Below are 25,602 nucleotides of genomic sequence, written 5' to 3'. Positions count from 1 at the left end.
CAGTCCGCTCATTCATGTGATTGGTCACCAAGTGCCTGAGTGTCAAGTCTCCCGCAACTCCCCGGAAGAAGGAAGCGGCTCCCGGAGCTGAGTGCTGACCGAACACCGGACAGGATACAGGCTCCCCGGGCGCCGGTAACACGAAGCTCCCCGGCATAGTGTGCTGGGAGCGATAACACCCGAGTGTGGGCCGGCTCAGCGGGTGTCACTGCACCGGGGTCACGATGCTGCCGCTCTCTATTAAGGATGATGAGTATAAGCCGCCTAAGTTCAATCTGCTGCGGAAAGTGTCCGGCTGGATCAGGTGATGTGTACACGTGTCACCCGGCTGCGGTACCGCACCTCACACACAGCACATAGCCACATGGCATGCTGGGGATTGTAGTCCTGTAGCAGGATGTAGACCAGGGATATATATGACATTTACCTCACACTATATACAGGGGATATACATGTATATATGATGTGTACCTCACACTATATACAGAGGATATACATGTATATATGATGTGTACCTCACACTATATACAGGGGGTATACATGTATATATGATGTGTACCTCACACTATATACAGGGGGTATACATGTATATATGATGTGTACCTCACACTATATACAGGGGGTATACATGTATATATGATGTGTACCTCACACTATATACAGGGGGTATACATGTATATATGATGTGTACCTCACACTATATACAGGGGGTATACATGTATATATGATGTGTACCTCACACTATATACAGGGGATATACATGTATATATGATGTGTACCTCACACTATATACAGGGGATATACATGTGTGTATATATGATGTGTACCTCACACTATATACAGGGGATATACATGTATATATGACGTGTACCTCACGCTATATACAGGGGATATACATCTATATATGATGTGTACCTCACACTATATACAGGGGATATACATCTATATATGATGTGTACCTCACACTATATACAGGGGGTATACATGTATATATGATGTGTACCTCACACTATATACAGGGGGTATACATGTATATATGATGTGTACCTCACACTATATACAGGGGGTATACATGTATATATGATGTGTACCTCACACTATATACAGGGGGTATACATGTATATATGATGTGTACCTCACACTATATACAGGGGATATACATGTATATATGATGTGTACCTCACACTATATACAGGGGATATACATGTGTGTATATATGATGTGTACCTCACACTATATACAGGGGATATACATGTGTGTATATATGATGTGTACCTCTCACTGTATACAGGGATATACATGTGTGTATATATGATGTGTACCTCACACTGTATACAGGGGGTATACATGTATATATATATAATGTGTACCTCACACTATATACAGGGGGTATACATGTATATATGACATTTACCTCACACTATATACAGGGGATATACAGGTATATATGACATTTACCTCACACTATATACAGGGGATATACAGGTATATATGATGTGTACCTCACACTATATACAGGGGGTATACAGGTATATATGACGTGTACCTCACACTATATACAGGGGGTATACATGTATATATGATGTGTACCTCACACTATATACAGGGGATATACATGTATATATGACGTGTACCTCACACTATATACAGGGGGTATACATGTATATATGACGTGTACCTCACACTATATACAGGGGATATATATGTATATATGACATTTACCTCACACTATATACAGGGGGTATACATGTATATATGATGTGTACCTCACACTATATACAGGGGGTATACAGGTATATATGATGTGTACCTCACACTATATACGGGGATATACATGTATATATGACGTCTACCTCACACTATATACAGGGGGTAAACATGTACACTATACACAGGGGATGTACATGACATCAACCTAACACTGTATACAGGGGGTATATATATGACGTGTACCTCACACTATTTACAGGGATATATATGACGTGTACCTCACACTATTTACAGGGATATATATGATGTGTACCTCACACTATATATAGGAGATGTGTGTTTGTATGTATGTATGTATATACAGGTATATGATCTCTTTGATGGCCGTCACTTTTCTCTTTTGCTCATTTTATGTCTTTTCTCCCTCAGGTCGATCTTCTCGGACTCCACGTCCAGGAATCTCTTCTGTTTTCTCTGCCTGAATCTTTCATTTGCATTTGTGGAATTATTTTATGGGATATGGAGCAACAGGTAATGAATAATAATAGTATAATACTCCTGGTGACGGCACGGTTAGAGTTTTGCGTCTTTTGAGCGCTTTTCGTGATGAAGGACTGTGTAGCCTCAGAGCAGCGCTCCGCTATCACTTACAGAATGACAAGAGTTACAGGGTGAGGAGCAGATGACAAACTCCACTCGTCTCTCCGGCTGATCACATGACCAGTCACGCGTATTAAGAGCTTCTTTACTTGCCAGACCGGCTGGGTCTATGACCAGCACTACGCCCTCCATTCACAAAATAGTAAACAAGCTTAAAAGCATTTTCCTACAAAGCGACATGATGATATACAATATCTGTACATAACCTTGTATCGCTACAATCATGAGGTCATCACGTCATGGAGGCCATATTTGCATATCCTCTATATAATCTGACGTCTCGCCCTGGCTGCTGGTATAGAGAAATGATAGTATCTCTGTGATCTCGGTGCTTTCACTTACTCACTAGAGCTGTGGTTTGGCCTAGACGGGTGTAGCCGCATCTTAACCTCTTAATAACACATGACTAAGAAGATGAAAAAGATGAAGCTCTCTATATCGGGCCATTTCTGGTTGCTGTCAGCTCCTAGGGACCGTGGCTAATTTCTTTTAAATCAACTGGTTTAAAAAAGTTATATAGATTTGTAATTTACTCCTTTTTAAAAATCTCCTGTGTTCCAGTACTTATCAGCTGCTGTATGTCCTGCAGGCAGTGGTGTATCTTCTCCAGTCTGACACAGTGCTCTCTGCTGCCACCTCTGTCCATGTCAGGAACTGTCCAAAGTAGAAAAGGTTTTCTATAAGGATTTGCTGCTGCTCTGAACAGTTCCTGACATGGACAGAGGTGGCAGCAGAGAGCACTGTATCAGACTGGAGAGAATACACCATTTCCTTCAGGGCATACAGCAGCTAATAAGTACTGGAAGACTGGAGATTTTTAAATAGAAGTACAAATCTATATAACTTTCTGACACCAGTTGATTTGAAAGAAAAAGATTTTTGTTGGAGTGCCCCTTAAACATTTTTTTTTAAAAGTAGTAGAATTTAAAAAACTGAATATCTGAATCGTTGTAATCATTTTGACTTGAGGAATATGGACAACACGTCAGTTTTTACCCCTTGGTAAACGCTGTAAACGTGAAACTCCCCCAAATTTAATAATTAGTCGATTTAAAAAAATAGTCGATTTCACCTTAAATATTTTCTCTCCCCGGTTTTGCAGCACAGTTTATGGGACAATGAAGCCTGTCATTACACCTGACCCCCCCTGAAAAGGGGTCATGGCCCTGTAACCCCGTTGTCAGACAGAAATTATATGGTAGGTAAATTAAAGCGGTTGTCCGGCAAAAATCTTTTTCTTTCAAATCAACTGGTATCAGAAAGTTATATAGATTTGTAATTTACTTCTATTAAAAAAAATCTCAAGTCTTTCCATACTTATCAGCTGCTGTATGTCCTGTAGAAGTGTTGTTTTATTTCCAGTCTGACACAGTGATCACTGCTGCCACCTCTGTCCATGTCAGGAACTGTCCAGAGCCGGAGAGGTTTTCTATGGGGATTCATAGAAAACCGAGACAGAGTTCCTGTCTCAGCCAGAGGTGTCAGCAGAGAGCACTGTGTCAGACTGAAAATAAAACAACATTTCCTGCAGGACATACAGCAGCTGATAAGTATGGGAAGACTTGAGATTTTTTAATAGAAGTAAATTACAAATCTATATAACTTTCTGATATCAGTTGATTTGAAAGAAAAAGATTTTCGTTGGACAACCCCTTTAAGGGCCAGATAGACAGAAACGTGTAAGATCGTGCACCTTTTTGTCTCCTTACTTGTGGCTTTTATACCAGGAGATTTTAACACATTGGAATAAAGTTCCGAATTTTTTTTATCTCCGGTCGTGCCGACCTCCCTTCTCTTTTTTTGGTAAATGTCTCCACCGCCTTTAGGGGTTAGAGCCGGTTTGTCTGGCGCCCGCCGACGCCTTCAGATGGATTAGATCAGCGCTGACATTAGTAATAACCATGACCTCCTTTGTTCATTCGTATAGGCTGAGCTGGGAGCACTTATAGGTATTTCTTTAACCTTTTATTGATCGGGGTATTAGGCATTTGTATATAGAGCCTCTACCAAACCTGTAATTACAATGTTATAGGGAAACTAACAACAGGTAAGAAGACTGTAACCTGCTGTTATGTTCCCATCGGCACCGAGAGTGAAGGTCGTCCTCTTACCTTTATCCTGTTTTTGTTGTTCGTCATGCTATTATCGCCCTCCCCACCACCGCCACCATACACTGATCCAATTGAGTGTGCACGTTTCTATCATGGTGCATTTGTAGCCATGGTTACCCCGAACTTCTGGAATTCTGCATAGTGGAATTCTCCGCCGATCGAGTCAGCAGATGTGACACATACGCTTTAATTCCAAAGTTTGTTACCCGATATAATGCGTAAAAAATGGTGATCTCACGCAGTAGTTGTGCTACGCTCCTTTATGTCAAAGAGTTGCAATCGTGAATTAATTTAGTGCAGTTCTTACGTACGTTTAAAGGGGTTGTACGGCATAAAGTACAAATCTACACTGCTGTGGGGGACACAAGAGTGCGATACTCTTTACCTGGGCCGCCCGCCGTCCTCCTCTCTCTGATACTGTTATCATTTTGACAACTTCCAATCACGTGCGATTCCACTTGGCATGGACAGTATAGTTGTCTATAGCCAGACAACCCCTTTAAAGGACTCTGTCAGTAGGTTTATGGTGTCCTATATAAGAGTAGCATAAACTAGTGACAGAGAAGCTGAACAGAATGATGTATCACTTACATTGTTCTGTGCAGCTGATCCAGAGATATCCTGCTGAATAACATGGACCGTAAGTAGCCCTCTCCATTATGTGCATGAGCTCAGTAGTCCTGGATTTTCATGAGCACCAGCAAACTCCACCCGCCAGCTGCTGATTGGCAGTTATCTGTCCATGCTGTGTATGGTCAGTTAGCTGTCGGCAGCAGTTGGCGGCGGGAAGGATCCTATTCTCCTGCATATTAGAAGAACGTCTAAACAGAATTATACAAATAATACAACGATCTGTTCAACATTTCTGTCACTAGTATATCCTGCCTTCATGTAGTGACAGATTCCCTTTAAGGGAAATCACTTGCTCTACCTGATCAACATGGGAATTCCACTGGAAAAGCCCCTAAATGACTGCAGTGTTTGCATGGATAGGCGCTCTAGCATCCCCTGTGTACATGGACATTACTGCAACCTGTCTGTGCCAATACAGATGCCAGCTTAGCCTGGAACATATTAATGTTGGGTTTTGAAAGAAAATGTCTAATATTTCTCCATCTTTCCAGCCTGGGGTTGATCTCCGATTCCTTCCACATGTTCTTTGATTGCACGGCGTTGTTAGCCGGCCTGGCAGCCTCTGTTATTTCCCGGTGGAAGACGAATGAAGCGTTCTCCTATGGGTAAGGTGTGCACACGTGTGGTGGCTGTATATGTGATGATGTTGGTGCTGATAGATTTAGGCTGGGTTCACACTACTTCCCCCCCCCCCCCCCCCAAATATGTTTTTACCAAAAACGGGTGCATTTTTGTGCATAACTCTTTCCATTGACTTCCATTGTCACTCGTCAGTTTTTGTAATGTACACAAAAATGTGGTCAACCATGTTGTTGTGTATGTTGAAATGGAGGTCAATGGAAAAATGGTTCAATGGGTTTTTCCATCCGTATTATTGTAATTTGAACCCAGCCTAATATGCTGCCGACGTTGTTTTATTTTAAAGTATCACTGGCACAGAGACAAGTTGTGATCAGTCTGGGTCTGAGTGTCCAGACACCTAATAGCCATCATTACAACGAGCCGGGAGAAGCGCACAGCTCAGCACTTTACTCCCCAGCTTGCTGCAATCTTTGTACAGAAGAAGGTGCGCTTTCTTATAAATCTGTGGGGCCCGTGTTCTTCAACTGGACGAAGACTGCAGCGGGCTGGGAAAGAAATCATGCAGCTCCGCAATTTCCCCGGCTAGTTCTAATAAAGGTATAAACACCAAGACTCCAACCAGTCAAAACTCTTGAAGTGTCTGTTTTATTAAATGACAAGGGCACTTTGAACTTTTTCACTGCAGCCCCTGCCCCCCAAAAGTGAACCATAGCACGGCCCTTATTGATTGAGGTGGGCTGCAGCTTTTGCTGGGTGGCCGGGTTACATTGTGCATGGGAAAGTTCAGAGTTTAGGACAGCACTGCGTCTCCTACATTAAAGGGGTTATCCAGCGCTACAAAAACATGGCCACTTTCCCCCTACTGTGTTCTCCAGATTGGGTGGGGTTTTGAGACTCAGTTCCATTGAAGTAAATGGAGCTTAATTGCAAACTGCACCCGAACTGGAGACAACAGTAGGGGGAAAAGTGGCCATGTTTTTGTAGCGCTGCATAACCCCTTTAATACAGTCATAAAGATTGGGCCTCCATTATTGGCATATCCTAGTAAAATACCGTCACTTTACGAAAATACCCCTCTCTTCTGTCATGTTATATATGAAGCGCTGAGGGACGGCACCGAGCCAGGGACCAGAGCGACTCTATCAATGTGCAGATACCGGATCAGCCGCCTTTTTCTTTTGCAAATTACTTTCCATGTTGTGAATTTTTTTTAATTAATACATTTTACTCTAATCACAATCACATTAAATTGTTCAGTTATATAAATGTTTGCACATCCTTCTGTGGCACCTTTATTTGGATATTAGATTTGCTGTGCAAACAGGCGGCCAAACACCAAAGGGGTTAAAGGGAAGCAGTCAGGTGACAGAAGGATACGGGAGAGGGAGAAGTGCAGAGCTCTATGATATATATAGACATATATTTATAATATTGCCTGTATACGTGTATAGTATTCCCTGTATATGTCTGAATGTGTGTAGTATTCCCTGTATATGTCTATATGTGTACAGTATTGCCTGTATTTGTAGGTATGTAGTATTGCCTGTATATGTCTATATGTGTATAGTATTGCCTGTATATGTCTATATGTGTATAGTATTGCCTGTATATGTGTATAGTATTGCCTGTATATGTGTATAGTATTGCCTGTATATGTGTATAGTATTGCCTGTATATGTGTATAGTATTGCCTGTATATGTGTATAGTATTGCCTGTATATGTGTATAGTATTGCCTGTATATGTCTATACGTCTATAGTATTGCCTGTATATGTCTATATGTGTGTAGTATGGGCCTAGTGACTTATATGTACTGATTCCTCCTCTCTCCATCTCCAGGTTTGTACGGGCAGAAGTCCTGGCAGGTTTCGTGAACGGTCTCTTCCTCATCTTCACAGCATTTTTCATCTTCTCGGAGGGAGTGGAGGTAGGTATCTCATTGTATTGGAGCTTCCTGACTTTCCCCAACAGGGAGACATAAGATTGGGGTGTAGGGTTAATCCGCACACCTGATCCTTTTGTTCTAATTGAGATAATCGGCAGAGGTATTTGCCAGCATCTTATGTCCACCTTCACATAGAGAGCACAGGCACATTTGCCTGAATCAGGTGTGTATGGGAAAGTCAGAAGGAGTAGCTGCCTGCTGAGTCTCCATTTGATACTTAAAGGTATACGGCCTCTAGTGTCTTACAGCAAATGAGGTGGTCGTACACACTGCCCTATCTGCACAATAGAGGAGCCTTGTAATAGCACCGATCTACCAGATTAGCTATTGTTTAGAGTCTGAACCCACCTGTGTAATAGACCTCGAAGCGTCCACATTTAAAGGGGTTGTCCAGGCTTAGAGAAACGTAGCCGCTGTCCTTCAGCACTTCTCTTGTCCTCAGTTTGGTTGTGGGTTTTGCTGCTCAGTTCTATTGAAGTTAATGGAGCTAAATTGTAATACCACACACAACCTGAGGACAGGGGTGGCACTCTTTTTGCAGCAAAGTAGCTGGGTTTTTTCTTACCTAGATAACCCCTTTAAGTCTTGTAATCTCATTCTCACTCAGAAATGAAATACTCTTGTCTGGGGTTTCCAGAAGTTCTGATAAAGGAACAAAAGCTTGTAAGTGTTCTCTGCATCTACCATGACTGGTGTCTTTGTGCTTTTATCTCGGTGTCAGTCGCTGTAGCTTATGTAGGGTTAGGTCCTGTTCAAATAGGATCTGCTGGAAGCGACACAGGCAAGACCTGTTCAGTTCACTGAAGCTTATAGTTTTATGTAACACAACAGTGATGCCGTGCGGATAGACTCCATGACATCAGGTCACATATTTGCATATAGGGGGAAGTGAGGGTAACCCGTCTGGTCTGACCTCAGAGAAGTGCTACAGTAGCACAGGTGGCTGAACAGGTCGGTCCTTGGATGCTCCATTACTTGGACTCGGCATTGCGGTACTGTCACTGGTTTTGCTGTAATTTCCCAAACTCACAGTAACTCTACGGTCTTTTCAATGGGGCCGTGACGCATCCCCAAAATGAAAACTCTGCTTTGAGGTTATAAAAATTCCACATCCATGTTAGATGGCTGCTCAGGTTACCGTTATATAATCTTTTTTGTTCCGCTTTATGGTTTCTGATTTGTAAGTCAGATGTGTAATATTAGACGACTTCTAATGTGACCTTTATTGGGCTCATCCAGGATTACAAAAAGCACAGTTACTTTCTTGCAAAAACAGCGCCACCCCTGCCCTAGGCTGTGTGTGTGGTATTACAGTAAACTTCATTCACTTTAAAGGAACAGAGTTTCAAAACCCCTACACCCAAACTGAGGACAGGAGAGGTGCTGTTTCTGGAAGAAAGTGGTTATGTTTTTCTCAGCCTGGACAACCCCTTTAACCTGACTGTACAACAGTTCCTATGTATATGTGTATACATACAGCTCCATTGTATAAATGTCAATGTGTATACATACAGCTCCATTGTATAAATGTCTATATGTATACATACAGCTCCATTGTATAAATGTATATGTGTTGTGTCTCTGCAGCGGGCGCTGGACACCCCTGAGGTCCATCATGAAAGGCTGCTGCCGGTGTCTGTCCTGGGATTCCTTGTAAACCTCATAGGAATATTTGTGTTCCAGCATGGCGGCAATCATGGGCACTCACATGATGGTGGTAAGCTGGTTTTTGTGCAGGAATTTTTAGTTTTCTGTCAGATTTTTTTTATCGTTTATATGCGTGGATCATGTAGTTACATTTCTGTTTTGTTCAGATATTTGCTTATATGGTTATTGCGTTTCTGTTATGTTGTAACTCAGATCTTCCCCTTGTCCTCATGAATTTCTTTAAGGTATCTGTGCCTTTTAAAGTGTTACTGTCATTTTTAGTAACTTTTGATGTGTCAAAATTTACCCATCACACCGGGGGGAGTGCACAGCATCGCAAGTCTCTACCTGGGTCTCGATTGTCTGCCGGGGAGAGATGCATACTGCTGTGCACTTCCCCGGCTGTATCCTGGGATTGCAGCAGGTGTCAGGGAGGGAGAGCTGCTACGATCAGTAACTTCTGACATAACTGATGTCAAACGTTACTACAAACGACAGTAAAGCTTTAAAATTGAACAGACAGGATACAATTGTGACGTAGCAGGTATAGGTCTCTGCTTCTGGATGTTTTCTCATTCTTTCCTTTAGATATGACTTACAGCCAGTACATGTTTTTACTCTGTGTAATCTTCCTCTCTTTCAGGTCATGGACACAGTCATTCTTTATTTAATGGTTCCTTGAGTCATGGGCACAGCCATAGTGGTGATCATGGGCATAGCCATAGTGGTGATCATGGGCATAGTCATGGCGGAGACCATGGACACAGCCATGGGGGTGATCACGGACACAGCCATGGAGGAGATCACGGACACAGCCATGGAGGAGATCACAGCCATAAACATGGTCATGGACATGGATTTGGTTCAGGTATAGTATATGGTAGTGAGACTTTTTAGGTTCTATTCACAGGCTTCACAGAGAATAGAGGTTACAACTGAGAGTTGCTTTGCAGATGCAGCCATGGTAATATAGGGTTTGTCTGTATTCTGCAATCATGAACCATTAAAGGGGTAATTTGGTGATGTTTTTATTTCCCCTTTAAACTGTTGTCAGAAAGTTTATACAGATTTGTATATTACTTCTATTAAAAAAAATCTGAGCCTTACAGTACTTATCAGCTGCTGTATGTCCTGCAGGAAGTGGTGTTTTCTCTACTGTCTGACACAGTGCTCTCTGCTGCCACCTCTGTCCATGTCAGGAACTGTCCAGAGCACCAGCAAATCCCCATAGAAAACCTCTCCTGCTCTGGACAGTTCCTGACATGGACAGAGGTGGCAGCAGAGAGTACTGTGTCAGACTGGAAAGAATACACCACTTCCTGCAGGACATACAGCAGCTGCTAAATTCTGAAAGACTGGAGATTTTTAAATACAAGCCATTTGCAAATCTATATAACATTCTTGTACCAGTTCATTTTATTAATAGAGATGAGCGAACCGAGTTCGAGTCGATCGAAGACGAACGTTCAGTATTTGATTAGTGGCGGCTGCTGAACTTGGATAAAGCTCTAAGGTTGTCTGGAAAACATGGATACAGCCAATGACTATATCCATGTTTTCCACATAGCCATAGGGCTTTATCCAACTTCAGCAGCCACCGCTAATCATATGCCGAAAGTTCGGGTTCGGATGGGCTCAAGCATGATCCAGGTTCGCTTATCTCTATTTATTAACTTTTTTTGGTGGAGTACCCCTTTAAGTTCTGTTATTGGTTTACTAGACATCTTTATGTTAATAAGACCATATATATATATATAATATATATATATATATATATATATATATATATATCTATCACGTCTAATATCTGTGATGGGGCTCAGAGTATCTCGCGTTACACTGCAGTCAGTGGATGTTTCATGAATCACATTAGTCTTAACCTAATGTGACACATTGAACCATTTCTCTTGACTGATATAAGATTACATAGGGATATATCATATGAAACTCACTTCTATTCTATTTGTAGATCAACCACCTGAGGAGCATAGAGGATCCAGCAAACAGATATTAGAAGGTAAGTTTCACGCATGGATGGAAGCTCGTAGATGGTTATACTGAACCTTTAATCTTGGATAACTGCTCTATCTCCTATTCATATTTACATATCTAGGCATGCATATTTCCATGTTAGAGGATATACTTTGGCTAGGGTCACCGTGTGCCGATTTGTATATTACATTGCTTAGGTGTTACCCACTCAGTTGTCAATTAAATGTCAGCAATGTATCTTGTCATCGGTTTGACTGTTAATGTCCATCAGGGGGCAGCAGAGCACTAGTAAAGAACCGTTACCTATGCACGCCCTTTTTTTTTTTTTTTTTGCCAAAATCTTTTTTTATATTTGAAGTGTCTCTGTGCCCTGACATATGACGGTGTGATGTATTCTCCCTTTATAAATATTTTACTAGATACTCATAATATGCAAGTTTTTAAGGTTATCTATACCAACTGGACCAGACAGCTCTGTACTGCGGTAACCCAGCACAGCCACTGCATTGTGCAGAGCACCATGATTCCTGCAAACAGCTGAGGATAGGTCATCAGTAAACTTGGGGTGCATTTACACATAAAGATTATCTGCCAAAGATTTGAAGCCAAAGCCAGGCATGGATTTGAAAAGGAGAAATCTCAGCCTTTTCTCTGTGACCTGTTCTCTGTTTATAGTCTGTTTCTGGCTTTGGCTTCAAATTTTAGGCAGATAATCTTTCAGATAATCTTTCTGTGTAAATGGACCCTTAGCCCATAAACCCCTTTAAAAAAAAAAAAAAAAAAAAGAGGGGAGAGAAGTTTGTGGCTGAGCGCTTCTCTCCCTGTTCTGTCCGCTACAACCAGGACAAATTTATTACCTTGCAATGATATTCCATCTCGGTCATGCAAAACAGAGCTTGGAGAGAACACACTTGGCGTATATTTCTTCTGGCCCATTGCAGAAATCACTCAGATCCTGACCATTAATTCTTTTCACATCTCACATTTCAGTATTATTATTATTATTATTATTATTAGTATTAGTATTATTAGTATTATTATTAGTATTAGTATTATTATTATTAGTTCTGGAGATTTTTTTTTCCTTTTTTCCTGTGCAAAGGATCTGATGCTGTGCATAAGAATAAGGAAGCTCTGATATATATATATATATATATATATATATATATATATAATTTGTTTAGTGTAGAAATAAATCAGAACCTATTTAAAGGGATTTTCCCTCCAAACCACCACATCTCTATTTTGTATAGCAAGCAGAGCTTTATGCATACTTTATATAACCAATTTCCTCCTTGTTATCATCTTCTTGCTGGTTCTGCAACCAGATGATTCAAGGCACACGCCTGATACTACATGATCTGTTCTGCACTAATGTGGTCCCTGACCGTAGATTTCTGGCACAGCAGATACACTGCCACATTTGTCCATAGACTTTGATATCTTCTGAGTCTGGCTACATAAATTCTGATTTACACAGTCCAGGATACCATGCTGAACATCTTTACTCTCTTCTTCCAGGAGTATTTTTGCACATTGTCGCAGACACACTAGGCAGCATCGGTGTGATCATCTCCACTATCCTGATGCAGCGCTACGGGTGGATGATTGCAGATCCGATTTGCTCAATGCTTATCGCCTTGCTTATCTTTGTCAGGTGAGTGCTGCAAGTTGTTGTATGACGATCCAAACAGCCTGAGTGCATGTGCAGATGGTGTAAGAGACTGGCTGTTCTGTGACCCGGCCGGGTCAGGGAATGGCCAGTCTCTGAAAAGATCATCCCGGTCAGTACTGCAGTACCGGCCAGAGGATCTTTAGCCCCGCATCAGAACTCTCCACAGTGTGCACTGACAGGGTTTCTGTGGCCACTATTCACTGCATAGTGGCCGCAGAAAACTGACATGTCATTTGTTTGCGGCGCCGCTAGGGATCCCAACCGGATGTGTATACGCTCCGGCCTGGATTACATAGACTGGAAGGTAACGTATATTTTCGTAATAATCACGTTGTACAACGGCTGTGGTTTTACGAAAATATATACGTTGTGTGAACATAGCCTAATAGAGCAACTGTCATATATATGGAGCCCATCAGTTGAAAAATATTATTGCTGTTAGGTTCTGTTCACACAACATATTTTAGGGCTCAAAATTACAATTGTACGAGTAAATTGAGCCTCACGTTTTTTAGGTTTTTTCTTTTTAACATAGCCTTAAAGGGAATTTTACAGTATATAAATGAGCACATCATCATACCATCCTTTGTGGTGCATGAATCAGAGCTGGCACGCTGTATTACTTTCCTTATATACATAGAGTGAGCTTTGCTTGATCTTGTGGTTTTTTAGAGAATCAGAAAGCGAGGTCTGCCTACAGGTAGTCAAATTATTGGATGTCTCAGTTCCCTCAGTAGTTGGTTGCTATGTGTTTTACTCTCCCCAGTTCTGGTACACGATTGGGGAAACACCTGCACATCTTTTCTCACACTATAAGGGAAGATGAAAGTTAGGTTCTGCTCCCCTGAACAGTAATGTAGGCCGAAATCTAATAAACTAAAATCTGAGGCAGAATGAGTGTTTTAAGAGTGGAAGGGGGGGGGGCATGTGATGTATGAGTACAGAACGGCACCCCGCAGCTTCTATTGTAATAAATGCTAAATGTAGAAACCAAACAGGAGAAAAAGAGTAAAGGTGTTGAATAATATCCAGTAACTTTTGACTCAGATGTCAAAAGTTGCTGAGTGCATCGTGTCTGCACCTGTCAATTCAGTTCATGTCCCTGCCAGTCGGGGAGTGGATGGCACTGCGTTGCCCTCCCCCCAGCTGTATCTTAGGGGCTCAGCAGTGAGACCTGGTGCCTTCAGTAACTATATACATGTCCTCAGACATGCCAAAAGTTCCTGGAAATGACTGTAAAACTATTCGTGTATACTTTTTAAATGTTTGGTCAGGGTCTGATCGCTAGATCCTGTGCGTAGCTGAGCACTTTTCTCCCTGTTCATGCATCCGAGACGCCCACCTAGACCTACATTGGAAGCGTGTCTGTCACATGGCACAGAGCTGGGAGAGCGCTGGCTTAACACTTAATACTAGCAGTCAGTCTAGATCTAAACAATGAGACCCCAAGCCATGGGTCTCCAAACTGTGGCCCTCCAGCTGTTGCGAAACCACAACGCCCATCATGCCTGGACTGCTAAAGCTTTGGATTTGGCTGTCCAGGCATGATGGGAAATGTAGTTTTGCAACAGCTGGAGGGCCGCAGTTTGGAGACCCATGCGCAAGCAATCAAATCTTTTGAGGTCAAAGATGTCTATAACCTTTTTTTGCCCCTGCCTGTCTGGTGTCAATGGGTCAATGCACATAGTAGTCATATATACTTTATGTTGCCCCCATGATACATTACATAGTGGGGTATGGAACGTCTCAAAGGCTTTTCCATCATAATCTGCTAATCCAGAACATATCGTAGTCTTGTGCGTCTTGGCCTATAGCAGGAAAAAATATACAATTTAAATAGATTTTTATTTCTTTCCATACTCTCCCATCCCCCGTGGTTTACTTCCTATCAGCATTCTTGCTGTCTTTAAAGTGTGTGTCATAGCGACATGTCAGAAGTGTGTATCGTTCGGGGGCAGAGAGCTGAGACCCCTGCCGATCGCTAGAACGCAAGGGGCAGAAGCGCTCACTAGTGCGTGCTCTGCCCCTTCATCTCAGCTGTAATTGCAGTATAACTGAATTATAGTAGAGCCTATGGAACTTCTGGCCGGAAGGCTTGTATTAGCAGTCTACAGAATTCAACTCCGCACAGCAGAGATGAAGGGGCAAAGCGTGCACTGCTGAGCACTTCTGCCCCTTCATCCCACCGATACACACAGAAGTTTTTACAAATGATAGTTACACTTTAACCCCTAGACGGCCCTGGACGTAAATGTGCGTCCTGAAAGTCTGTCACCAGACGACCCTGGACGTACATTTACACCCTGAGTCTCTAGGGAGCTATGAGGCGCTCTCCGGAGCGGAGCGTGCTTCATAACAGGTGGGGGCTGACTGCAGTGAGCCTTACCGTCAATGACAGACTGCAACGATCATGCTGAAGGCTGTCATTAACCCCTTAAACGCCGCGATTGCAGCACGACTGCAGCGTTTAAGTGTAAGTGACAGGGGCCTCTCCCCCCTCTGACAGGGGGCTCTTACTTCCCTCTCTGCAGCCACAGGCAGGCTCAATCAGCAGATCGCCTATCACACTGATCAATGCTATGCCTTTGGCATAGCAGTAATCAGTGAATGTAATCTAATAATTGCAGGTAAGTCTCCCAAGGGGACTTAAAAAGTGTGGGGGGAAAAAAAAAAATTAAACTTTTTTTTTTTTTTTTTTACAATACCCCAAAGCCCCAGTAAGGGTACAAACACACACGGCTTATACGCTGCGTATTTACTGCTGCGATACGCAGCAGATACGCAGCAGATTAGATCTAAATAACTGAACACAGCATCAAATCTGCTGCGTATCTGCTGCGTATCTGCTGTGTGTGTTTGTACTCTAAGAGTAAAAATCACCTCCCTTCCCCATTTTTGATAAATAAAACATATAAAAATAATTAAATAAATAAACATATTATATACCGTAGCGTGCGTAATTGTCCGATCTATTAAAATATAACAATTGTCATCCCGTGTGGTGAACGGCGTAAATAAAAAAAGGTGGGAAAATGCGCCATGATTACCGATTTTTTTTTTTTTTTTTTTTTTTTTTTTTTTTTTTTTTTTTTTCCATTATATATAAAAAAAATTTTACATTGTTTTACATTGCATTGTTTTTTACAATTTTACCAATTTATATTTTCATAAATAATATTTAGGTTCTGTACTTCATGTTATGGTAGAATGAAAGACGCCATTACATAGTACACCTATTCCCGGATAAAACAAGGCCTCACATGGCCCTGTAGATAGAAATAAGAAAGTGCTAGAGCTCTTAGAAGAGGAGGAGAAAAAAAAGAAAACACAAAAATGAGAATTGGCGCGGTCCACTGGGTCATTTTGGGTTTAGTCTTCAAAGGGTTAAACCTCTTTGGTTGATAGTAACCGTGGCATCTGGGCAGTCAGACGGACGGAAGAGGTGTTACACCATGCTGCTATTACACCAGACCGCTGGCCTTCCATGTATGATGTAAGGTGACAGTACGCTGCAATATATAAGTAATCCAGGGTACTGTACAAGCAGTCGTATGTTCAGACACAACATATGAGAATAAAAACACAGACTTTCTTTTTTGTTCCCTGCATCCCGACAGCATGATGCTACCTCCAACAGGCCTCACTGTAGGGATTGTATGGGGCAGGTGATGGGCAGTGCCTGGTTTCCTCCAGACATGATCCTTAGAATTGAGGCCAAAAAGTTCAATCCTGGTTTCCTCAAAGTAGAGAATCTTGTTTCTCACAGTCTGAGAGACCTTTGGGTGATTTTCTTTATTTTTTTATTTTTTTTTGTAAGCTTTTATGTATCTTTTACTGATGAGCGGCTTCTTTCTGATCACTCTGCCATTAACCCCTGGTTGGTGGAGGTTTCTTCATCTGCACTCAGAATTTTTTGGAGCTTGGCCAGAGTGATCATTGGATTTTTGGTCACCTCCCTTACCAAGGCCCTTCCACCCCGATTACTTAGTTCGGAGTAGTTGCCTAGATCTGCTCTTCTACACAATCCTGTCTCTGTGCTCTATAGGCAGCTTTTTCCTCCTCACGGCTTGGTTTTTTGCTCTGATATACATTGTCGGCTGTGAGACTTTTATATAGATCCTGTCCAAACAATAGAACTTATCAAAAGTGACTACAATCACAGAGTAGACAAAGGTTTATCTTTTTTTTTTAAAGGGGTTATCCAGTGCTATAAAAACATGGCCACTTTCTTTTAGTGACAACACGACTCTTGTCTTGAGTTCAGGTGCGGTTTGCAATCAAGTTCCATTCACTTCAATGGAACGGAGCAGCTAATCTCCACCCAAGCTGGAGACAAGAGTGGGGCTGTCTCTGGAAGAAACCCCCTTTAAATCCTAAAAACTACATTTATTCTGGTATGGTTGTATTTGCGATTACCCACAGAGTAAAGTTCACATCTACTCTTTTTACTGCATGTCATATAAACAAAAGTCCAAATTTTTTTAGTACTCTTCCTGCAATAGAAAAATCCTTGAAAGATTTTTGTCGATGAACAGAAAAAAAAAACGTATGGTTCATGGACGGTGAAAGAGAGAAAATAGCAACCCTTCCTTTAAGGGTTAAAGTGTTTTTTGTTTATTTATTAATATCTGGTGGTTGGCAGACATGAAGCTGATTTTGAGTAAGTTCCCCATAATCCGTATGGCGAAACCAAGCGAGAGCAGGTGGGCACGAGAAGCAATACGAAAAATGAGGAAGTAGAGAGAAGCCTAGGTCGTGACCTTCTTCATCTGCCAAGGTCAGGACCTTCCCCACCAGCTGACTGTTAGCAGCCGGAGCACTGGCGGTAACATACGGATAACACTGAGTGTGTGTGTTATGGACCTTGTTGTGCTTCTCTTCCTCCTCGCGTGCAGGGTCTCTGCCATCTTCTTGTGGTGACTTGCACAGCGCTCTGTGTGCCTCGTGAGCATTTTGTACATGATTTGACTGTAGTTCCTGTTGTGGTTTATTATAGACAACGCCCGAACCCCATCCTAGAGCTTATAGAAATGTTAGTATAATGTGGTGTAACAGTAAATGTGCCGTCGCATACATTGCATTATTTCTGAGGGACAAATATTACCAATGTGGGGAGAACCGAACACCCCAACTGCACCCCCGCTGTGGTGTAGACGCAACCTGTAATAGTACTATATAGATCATTCGCTTCTAAGGGTTGATGGGTCAGAGGTCTATGTTGGGGAAATCCTCCTGACATGCACCTTAAATGTACACTGCAAACTTAGGCCGTGTTCACACAACGTATCTTTTGTATAAATTTATACACAGCACATGCTCTGTTTGAATGAATGGAATCCCAGCCGGAGCATATACACATAGTATACGCTTCAACCAGGATTCTAACCGGGCACAAGAAAAACTGACATACCTGTATGAGTTCATACTCCGGCCGCACGCTCCATTGTGTGCAGCGGTGAATTGGGATGCAGGCACACACGGATGCGCCCGCATCCCAATTAATCAGAAATGAAGTTATTCCGTGATGATCTTCAGTAACAAAGAACGGCCGGTGTTATACGTAGTGTGAACATACTCTTAGAACAGACTTGCACCAAGTTTGTTTGAATTCATATTTAAAAGGGTAATCCAGAGAGAAAAAAAATGTTTTTAAATCATCCGGTGCCAGAAAGTTATACAGATTTGTAATATACTTTTTTAAAAATCTCCAGTCTTCCAGTACTTATCAGCTGCTGTATGTCCTGCAGGAAGTGGTGTATTCTTTCCAGTCTGACACAGTTCTCAGGAACTATGTCAAGAACTGTCCAGAGCAGGAGAGGTTTTCTATGGGGATTTGCTGCTGCTCTGGACAGTTCCTCACATGGACAGAGGAGGCAACAGAGAGTACAGTGTCAGACTGGAAAGAATACACCCCTTCCTGCAGGATATATAGCAGCTGATAAGTACTGGAAGACTGGAGATTTTTAAATAGAAGTAATTTACAAATCTGTATAACTTTCTAAAACCAGTTGATCTGAAAAAATAAATAAGCAAATAATAATCATGATAATCTCCAGAGTACCCCTTTAACCACATTTTATATGGAATAACAACAATTTGCAGCATATGAAAGTTTTTGCCAATCCATTGAAATGTAATAGAAAACCTCTTTTTGCAGTCACCAATTTCAGGCGCAGATGACAAGGATTAGGCCCAATGGATGACAACTAGGGAGAACTCTGGTGCACATTCAGGGCAGGTGACAAGGTGTTCCAGTGGTTATATGGCTATGTTCAGAGTATGTTCCCGGGAGGATTTCCACATGGTTCTGTGAATAACAATGTGACCAGAGCCCTATCAGTTCCTTGCGGTATCCCCTGATGAGTAGTAATGATAATATGGACCACATGTTGTCGTAACTTAAGCACTTTTTTAGAATGTTCTAACACTAATCCTATCCTACCGTTCTCCTTCCAGTGTTATTCCTTTACTCAAGCAGTCAATCGGTATCCTGATGCAGAGAACTCCTCCATCCCTGGACCATCTGCTTCCTGAATGTTATCAGCGGGTATGTATATTACACCCCCCCACCCCCATTGATTTTGGGGAGGGTTTGTAATAAAGAAGTGATGATTGGGCCTAGTCCTTTACCTATCCACCTGCTGTTATCTCCCTACAGCACATGGGGCGATGAGGATGAAGGGAAGTGTCTTACCTTCACTCTCAGCGCCGTTTCCGTGCAGTTTGAAGTTTAAAGGGGTATTCCACTCAGACATAATTTTTGATATGTTGGTGCCTGTGTTGAGACTAACAGTTCAATCCACACTTCTTATCCATTCAGTCTCCTTCCCCCAATTCTGAGCTTCTGCTTTCTTCTGAACACACAAAAATCTGTTTGCAAGCTTTTCTCTCTGTCTCCCCCTCCCTTCTGAGACAGCTGATGTAAGCAAGTCCCTGGCAGGCTGTATCTGCAACATTGTAGCTTCTTTGTAATGCTGGGAGGGTTATTCTGAGGTAAGGTTGCTGATGAACTCACTGTGGTTAACCCTTCCAGCATTACAAATAAGCTACAATGTTGCAGACACAGCCTTTCAGGGACTTGTTTACATCAGCTGTCTTAGAAGGGAAGGGGTAAGAGGGGGAGACAGAGAGAAAAGTTCACACACAGATTTTTGTGTCTTCAGCACAAATCAGCAGCTGAGAACTGGGGGAAGGACACTGAATAGATAAAAAGTATGGAAGGAATTGTTAGTCTCACCATGGGCCGCAACATATCAAAAGTTATGTTTGAGTTAAATACCCCTTCATAGTCACTATGCTAATAAGGTGGTTTGATGCACTGGGGTCGGGACTACTGACCCCAGTGCACCGATCTGGCCCGTACCGTCTAATAAATATCAGCACAGCAGCTTGTACGGCCTGTCTTAAAAGGGAGGGGGTAGGAGGATAATGGTAAGAAACCCGTGTTCTATATGGAGGTATCAGCAGGTCAGATTCGTCCCTGTATTTGCCGCCTCCTGTAGTCTTGCAGATATACAGTAACCAGGATTATAAGTACAATACGTGGACGTAACCAGCGTTCTGGACATCACTCATAAATGGCTTATAATCTCAGCATATAGATAGGCATGGATCCCTCTCTGACCTCAGCATAGAGATAGGCATGGATCCCTCTCTGTTATGGCGGTTTTATAACCTCAGCATATAGATAAGCCTGGATCCGTCTCTATTATGGCGGTTTTATAATCTCAGCATATAGATAGGCCTGGATCCCTCTCTGTTATGGCGGTTTTATAACCTCAGCATATAGACAAGCCTGGATCCCTCTCTGTTATGGCGGTTTTATAACCTCAGCATATAGACAAGCCTGGATCCCTCTCTGATATGGCGGTTTTATAACCTCCGCATGTAGATAGGCCTGGATCCCTCTCTGATATGGCGGTTTTATAATCTCCGCATGTAGATAGGCCTGGATCCCTCTCTGACCTCAGCATATAGATAGGCATGGATCCCTCTCTATTATGGCGGTTTTAGAATCTCAGCATATAGATAGGCCTGGATCCCTCTCTGATATGGCGGTTTTATAATCTCAGCATATAGATAGGCCTGGATCCCTCTCTGACCTCCGCATATAGATAGGCCTGGATCCCTCTCTGACCTCCGCATATAGATAGGCCTGGATCCCTCTCTGACCTCCGCATATAGATAGGCCTGGATCAGTCTCTGTTATGGGGTTCTTACCTTTTCCCTCTTGTTCGCCTTTCCAGGTGCAGCAGTTGCAGGGTGTCTATCACCTCCATGACCCTCACTTCTGGACTCTCTGTACTGATGTCTATGTTGGGACCCTAAAGCTGTTGGTAGGCCCTGAGGCCGACTCTCGCTGGATCCTCAGTCAGACTCATAATATTTTCACACAGGTAGGGTATAAGTTATGTGACCGGGACCATGTTAGTGTTTTCTTTCTTTTTATTAGGAATTCCCCCAACTTCTCTATACAGCACAATGTCAGCCTGGCAGCATTCAGCCACTAGCACTATCCTAGAAGAGCAATGGTCAAAGCTTTATATTCATTCCACCCTCCGGCTAGACAATCGCTATAAAGAGATTATCAGAATTCTGTTCACATCAACATAAATAGAAGACACCATACCAGATCCATGTGCAATGGACATGGTCAGTGACTAGTGGACCAATATAATGTAGCTTGATTCCCTTGTGCCCCACATAGTAATGTGGCCACATTTCGATTTAACCCTTAGGGGAACCAGGACGTTACTGAACGTCCTGGTGCCGCTAGGGGAGTTCAGAGGGGGGTTGCGTGGCGAGCCCGCTCTCAACTGCCGGAATTGCTGGTGCTATATGCAGCTTGGGACCACAGCTATTAGCGGGCACGTTCCGATCGCCGTGCCCGCTAATTAAGTATTAAAAACGTGACAGCTGCATCTAAATACTTACTGTCCCCTTTCCCTGGTGGTGTGGTGGGGGGGTATCGCACCTGACACGATCGCGGAGGGGCGATCCCAGCATCTGCTTTGGGCCGGGGTCTGTGCCTTAATGGCGCTGATCCCAGCTCGGCACTCTATTGCTTTCAGCTACATTCCAAAGTGCAAAATTGCGCATTTTTTGGTCACATCAAATCTAGAAAAACTTTAATAAAAAGCGATCAAAAAGTCGCATATATGCAAACAAGGTTCTGATTGAAAGAACACATCATGGCGCAAAAAATGACACCTCACACAGCCTGTAGACCAAAGGATAAAAGCGCTGTAAGCATGGGAATACAGCCGTTTTAAGGAACATTTATTAAAAAAAAAAAAGTTTTAATTTTTTAAAAGCCATCAAATAAAATAAAAGTTATACATGTTACATATCGTTGTAATCATAAATACTTGAGGAACATGCATAACAAATCAGTTTTACCCCAGGGCAAACAGCGTACAAACAACAGAGACTTCAAGTTAGGGCATCTAATTGTTTCATGGCCTTCAACTGTGTGTGCTTCCTAAGGGGGCACATAAAGTTGAAAGCTACAGAGATCCACAGGTCCCCAGCCATCTCCTATGTGGGTTTTGTCTGCATGCAGGGCGGTGGTTCTTCTCAAAAGCGATGGGATCTGTGAAAGAGCCCCCAGTGCTAATATGAACAGAGACCAAAGGCAAATTTTGAGAAGGTTTGAAGAACCTAACCTGCTGATATGTCCCCCTATAGTGGACAGGGCGCTGAGGTTGAAGGAAAGTTTCTTGCCCTCATCTCCTCCGCTTTATTTTTCATGATATTAGCAGCTTATTTAATATGCTAACAAGTGCACCCATTCCCTCTCCTAGTTAGTATTCATTAGAAGGGGCCGGCCTGGTCGGTAGCCCCACCCCCAGTGCACTGAAATGCCTAATTGGCCTAGTACATAAACTGCTAATATCCCTAATAACTGCTAATAAGAATGTGCAATAGGGACATATTAGGTTAGATGCTTCTCTTTCCCTTTTTTAAAGGGGTTGTTCACCAAAAAAAAATTCTTTCAAATCAAGTGGTCCCAGAAAGTGCCAGAGATTTGCAATTTACTTCTATTAAAGAATTTCCAGTCTTTCAGTACTTATCAGCTGCTGTACGTCCTACAGGAAGAGGTATATTGTTTCCAGTCTCTGCTCTCTGCTGCCACCTCTGTCCATGTCAGGAACTGTCCAGAGCAGCAGCAAATCCCCATAGAAAACCTCTCCTGCTCTCCAGACTAGAAGAATACACCACTTCCTGCCTGACATACATCCTGCAGCTCATAAGTGCTGTAAGACTGGAGATTTGATTTTTTTTTTTTTTTTTATAGAAGTAAATTACAAATCTCTGGCAATTTCTGGTTCTTGTTGATTTGAAAGAAAAAAAAATTAATGATCGTCCCCTTTAACACAGACCGGGTATCACCGGAACAACAGTATTTCTACCTACAGGAATGGTATACAGCACCTATGGGTTACATTTGCTGCAGACGAACCATGCTACACATCACCACCTGAAGACTTTCTTTTGCTCCTATCTCTCTCCGCAGGCTGGCGTCAGACAGCTGTACGTACAGATAGACACGGCGGCCATGTAAACCTTCGTTTGACCTCATCTCTCGGACCAAAGCACCAACGTTAACACTAGGACCTGAGCTCATGCTCTGAAAAAGCCACTGCAGGGATGCACCCATCGGGACCAAGCATCTCCACATGAAGTTCATGTCTGGAGAGGGGTCTCCCACCTGTGCCACATTTCCTTCAAATCCAATTCTTCTTTTTATACAGAATACGGACCGCATGTCAGACGTTGCCTTCTTTTAGCATCTCGTTGGGTCTCTCTGTTCAGGATCCCTGTTGCCTTGTTCGGGCTTATGTAATACCAATCGAAATACAATCATTCTCTCAGCCGTACCGTACAGCGTGTAAGCACCTTGGGCGAATAAACTCTGGATGTATTTGTACTGTGAAACCACATCCGGACCCTCCACCTCTGGACTCTGAGGACATGGCTGGCATATATGTAACCTACATTGTCCAGGTACGAGCGGGTTTTAATCTGACCGTCCTTTATATCCAGGAGGCTGCAGGCTATTGCACGGCAGGGAATGCTTCGTACTTACCCGCAGCCCTCTGTTCTGCAAATGGATTTTTTTCGGCTTCGTGTAGATACTGTGATCAGTGTTAAAAAATATATATATAAAAAATATCTGAACTAGCAACACTGCCGGTGAGGAAAGCGAACGAGACTACGTTATTATCACCCCCGTCCCGTATGGAAAGTGGATACTTACCCAAGTGCCTTCCCCAACCGTAACGTTGGGAGACTTGAAGTTCCCACAGCACAACGAGGGGTGAAGTCCGCTCCCCCCGCGCTTCAGACGTCGCTTTGCTTGACAACATATCTCGCTTGGAACGTGTTTGTGGGAAAATGACAGGATGCAAAATGACTGCCCTTGTCCCCCTCCTCCTCCAGTGCTGCTATCATTCAGTGGTTTCTCTTGCACAGACTCTTCTACCTGCCTTTATACGGGACTTTATATCTATCACCCGGCAACATGGGACGGCTGTATCCTCCTCCTCCCGGCGTCCGGAATTAAGGGCTAGAGAACATGTCCTGGCACGTGAATGTGTAGGTGCAATGCTTTCTGCTGTCGTTCCTCCGCCACCACCGTTCTTCTTAACCATTTTTCTCTGTAAGACGCAAAGGCCTGACAGTCTACCTGTAGTCTATCTATACTTTACACTATGCTGAAGTGAGTTTACTGTGAACTATCACTATTATTGGCTCTATAATCCCTAGTGTCCCAGGGACATGTCAAAAGTTTAGATCGGGCTCCATCATGCTTGTTAGAATGGGCAGAGAGAAGCGCATGACCGAGCTCTTCTCTCCGTGGCTCGCTGCAGGAGATTTCATAGTAAACCTACGGAGCTTGTGGAATCATTGTGTTGTTAAACAGTGCCATATTTCCATTATTTTTATATAGGACTTGGTCATCTATAGCTAGTACACTGTAAACATAACGCTAGTAGTGTTGTAATATGTCCGTACATATGCAAATGAACTCTCCTCCAGACAATGTTCTCAGTTGCCTCTTGTATGTACCTACCTTTTAAGTCAGTGTCTGATCTAAAACTGTTTTAGGGTCTTTTCCCTGTCGCCAAAGCACCAGGGCAGTGTACTGGTGGGCTGGGTAAGATATAGCTTTGCTAGTGCTTGGTGGGTACTGATTCTCAGTGATAGAGCCAGCTGGTGTATGGAGTCTTGGAGTCATGTTAGAAAAAGTTTTTTTTTTTTTTTAATTTCCTCCGATAAACGTTTGCAAATGAGCATCTTTGGGAACGACCTGAAATCATCCACCATAATACAAGGAACGATAGTCGCAATTACGATCGTGTGTATTGAACACTCGTAATTACAAATGATGGTTTTAATACTCCAAAAGGTTTGCGAACGATTAACAATGTTTTTTAAATCAGCTCTAAAGATAGGAATGAATTTTTGTTTGTTGTTCCATTGTTGCCTGATTAAATTTTAACAATATAACGTTTTTTTTTTTTTGCTTGAGAATCGCCCTGTGTAATAGGGCCCTTACAGGCCGTGCTCAATAGGGAAAAAGAATATGTAAGTTAGGTCTCCTACAGAAGGAAGAGAACTGGCTCTAGTGTCACCTATTGTCA

At 42.6% G+C, this 25,602-nt stretch overlaps 1 protein-coding gene across 1 annotated transcript; it reads left to right on the top strand.

Annotated features, from left to right (window-relative positions):
- On the top strand, positions 1 to 25,330 carry SLC30A7 (solute carrier family 30 member 7). Its single transcript, XM_069967540.1, has 11 exons — positions 1 to 304; positions 2,140 to 2,241; positions 5,606 to 5,719; positions 7,536 to 7,623; positions 9,229 to 9,358; positions 9,932 to 10,156; positions 11,258 to 11,305; positions 12,802 to 12,937; positions 19,412 to 19,502; positions 21,202 to 21,351; positions 23,472 to 25,330. Exons 1-11 carry the CDS (start codon positions 225 to 227, stop codon positions 23,517 to 23,519), a joined length of 1,212 nt encoding a protein of 403 aa, XP_069823641.1. The 5' UTR covers positions 1 to 224; the 3' UTR covers positions 23,520 to 25,330.
- Positions 25,331 to 25,602: the final 272 nt, after the last annotated feature.

Source organism: Dendropsophus ebraccatus, chromosome 4 (assembly GCF_027789765.1).
Source record: "Dendropsophus ebraccatus isolate aDenEbr1 chromosome 4, aDenEbr1.pat, whole genome shotgun sequence".
In the NCBI taxonomy this organism is placed as follows: domain Eukaryota; kingdom Metazoa; phylum Chordata; class Amphibia; order Anura; family Hylidae; genus Dendropsophus; species Dendropsophus ebraccatus.
The sequence above is the reverse complement of the archived record's forward strand: the minus strand, read 5'-3'. Positions and strand labels throughout refer to the sequence as shown.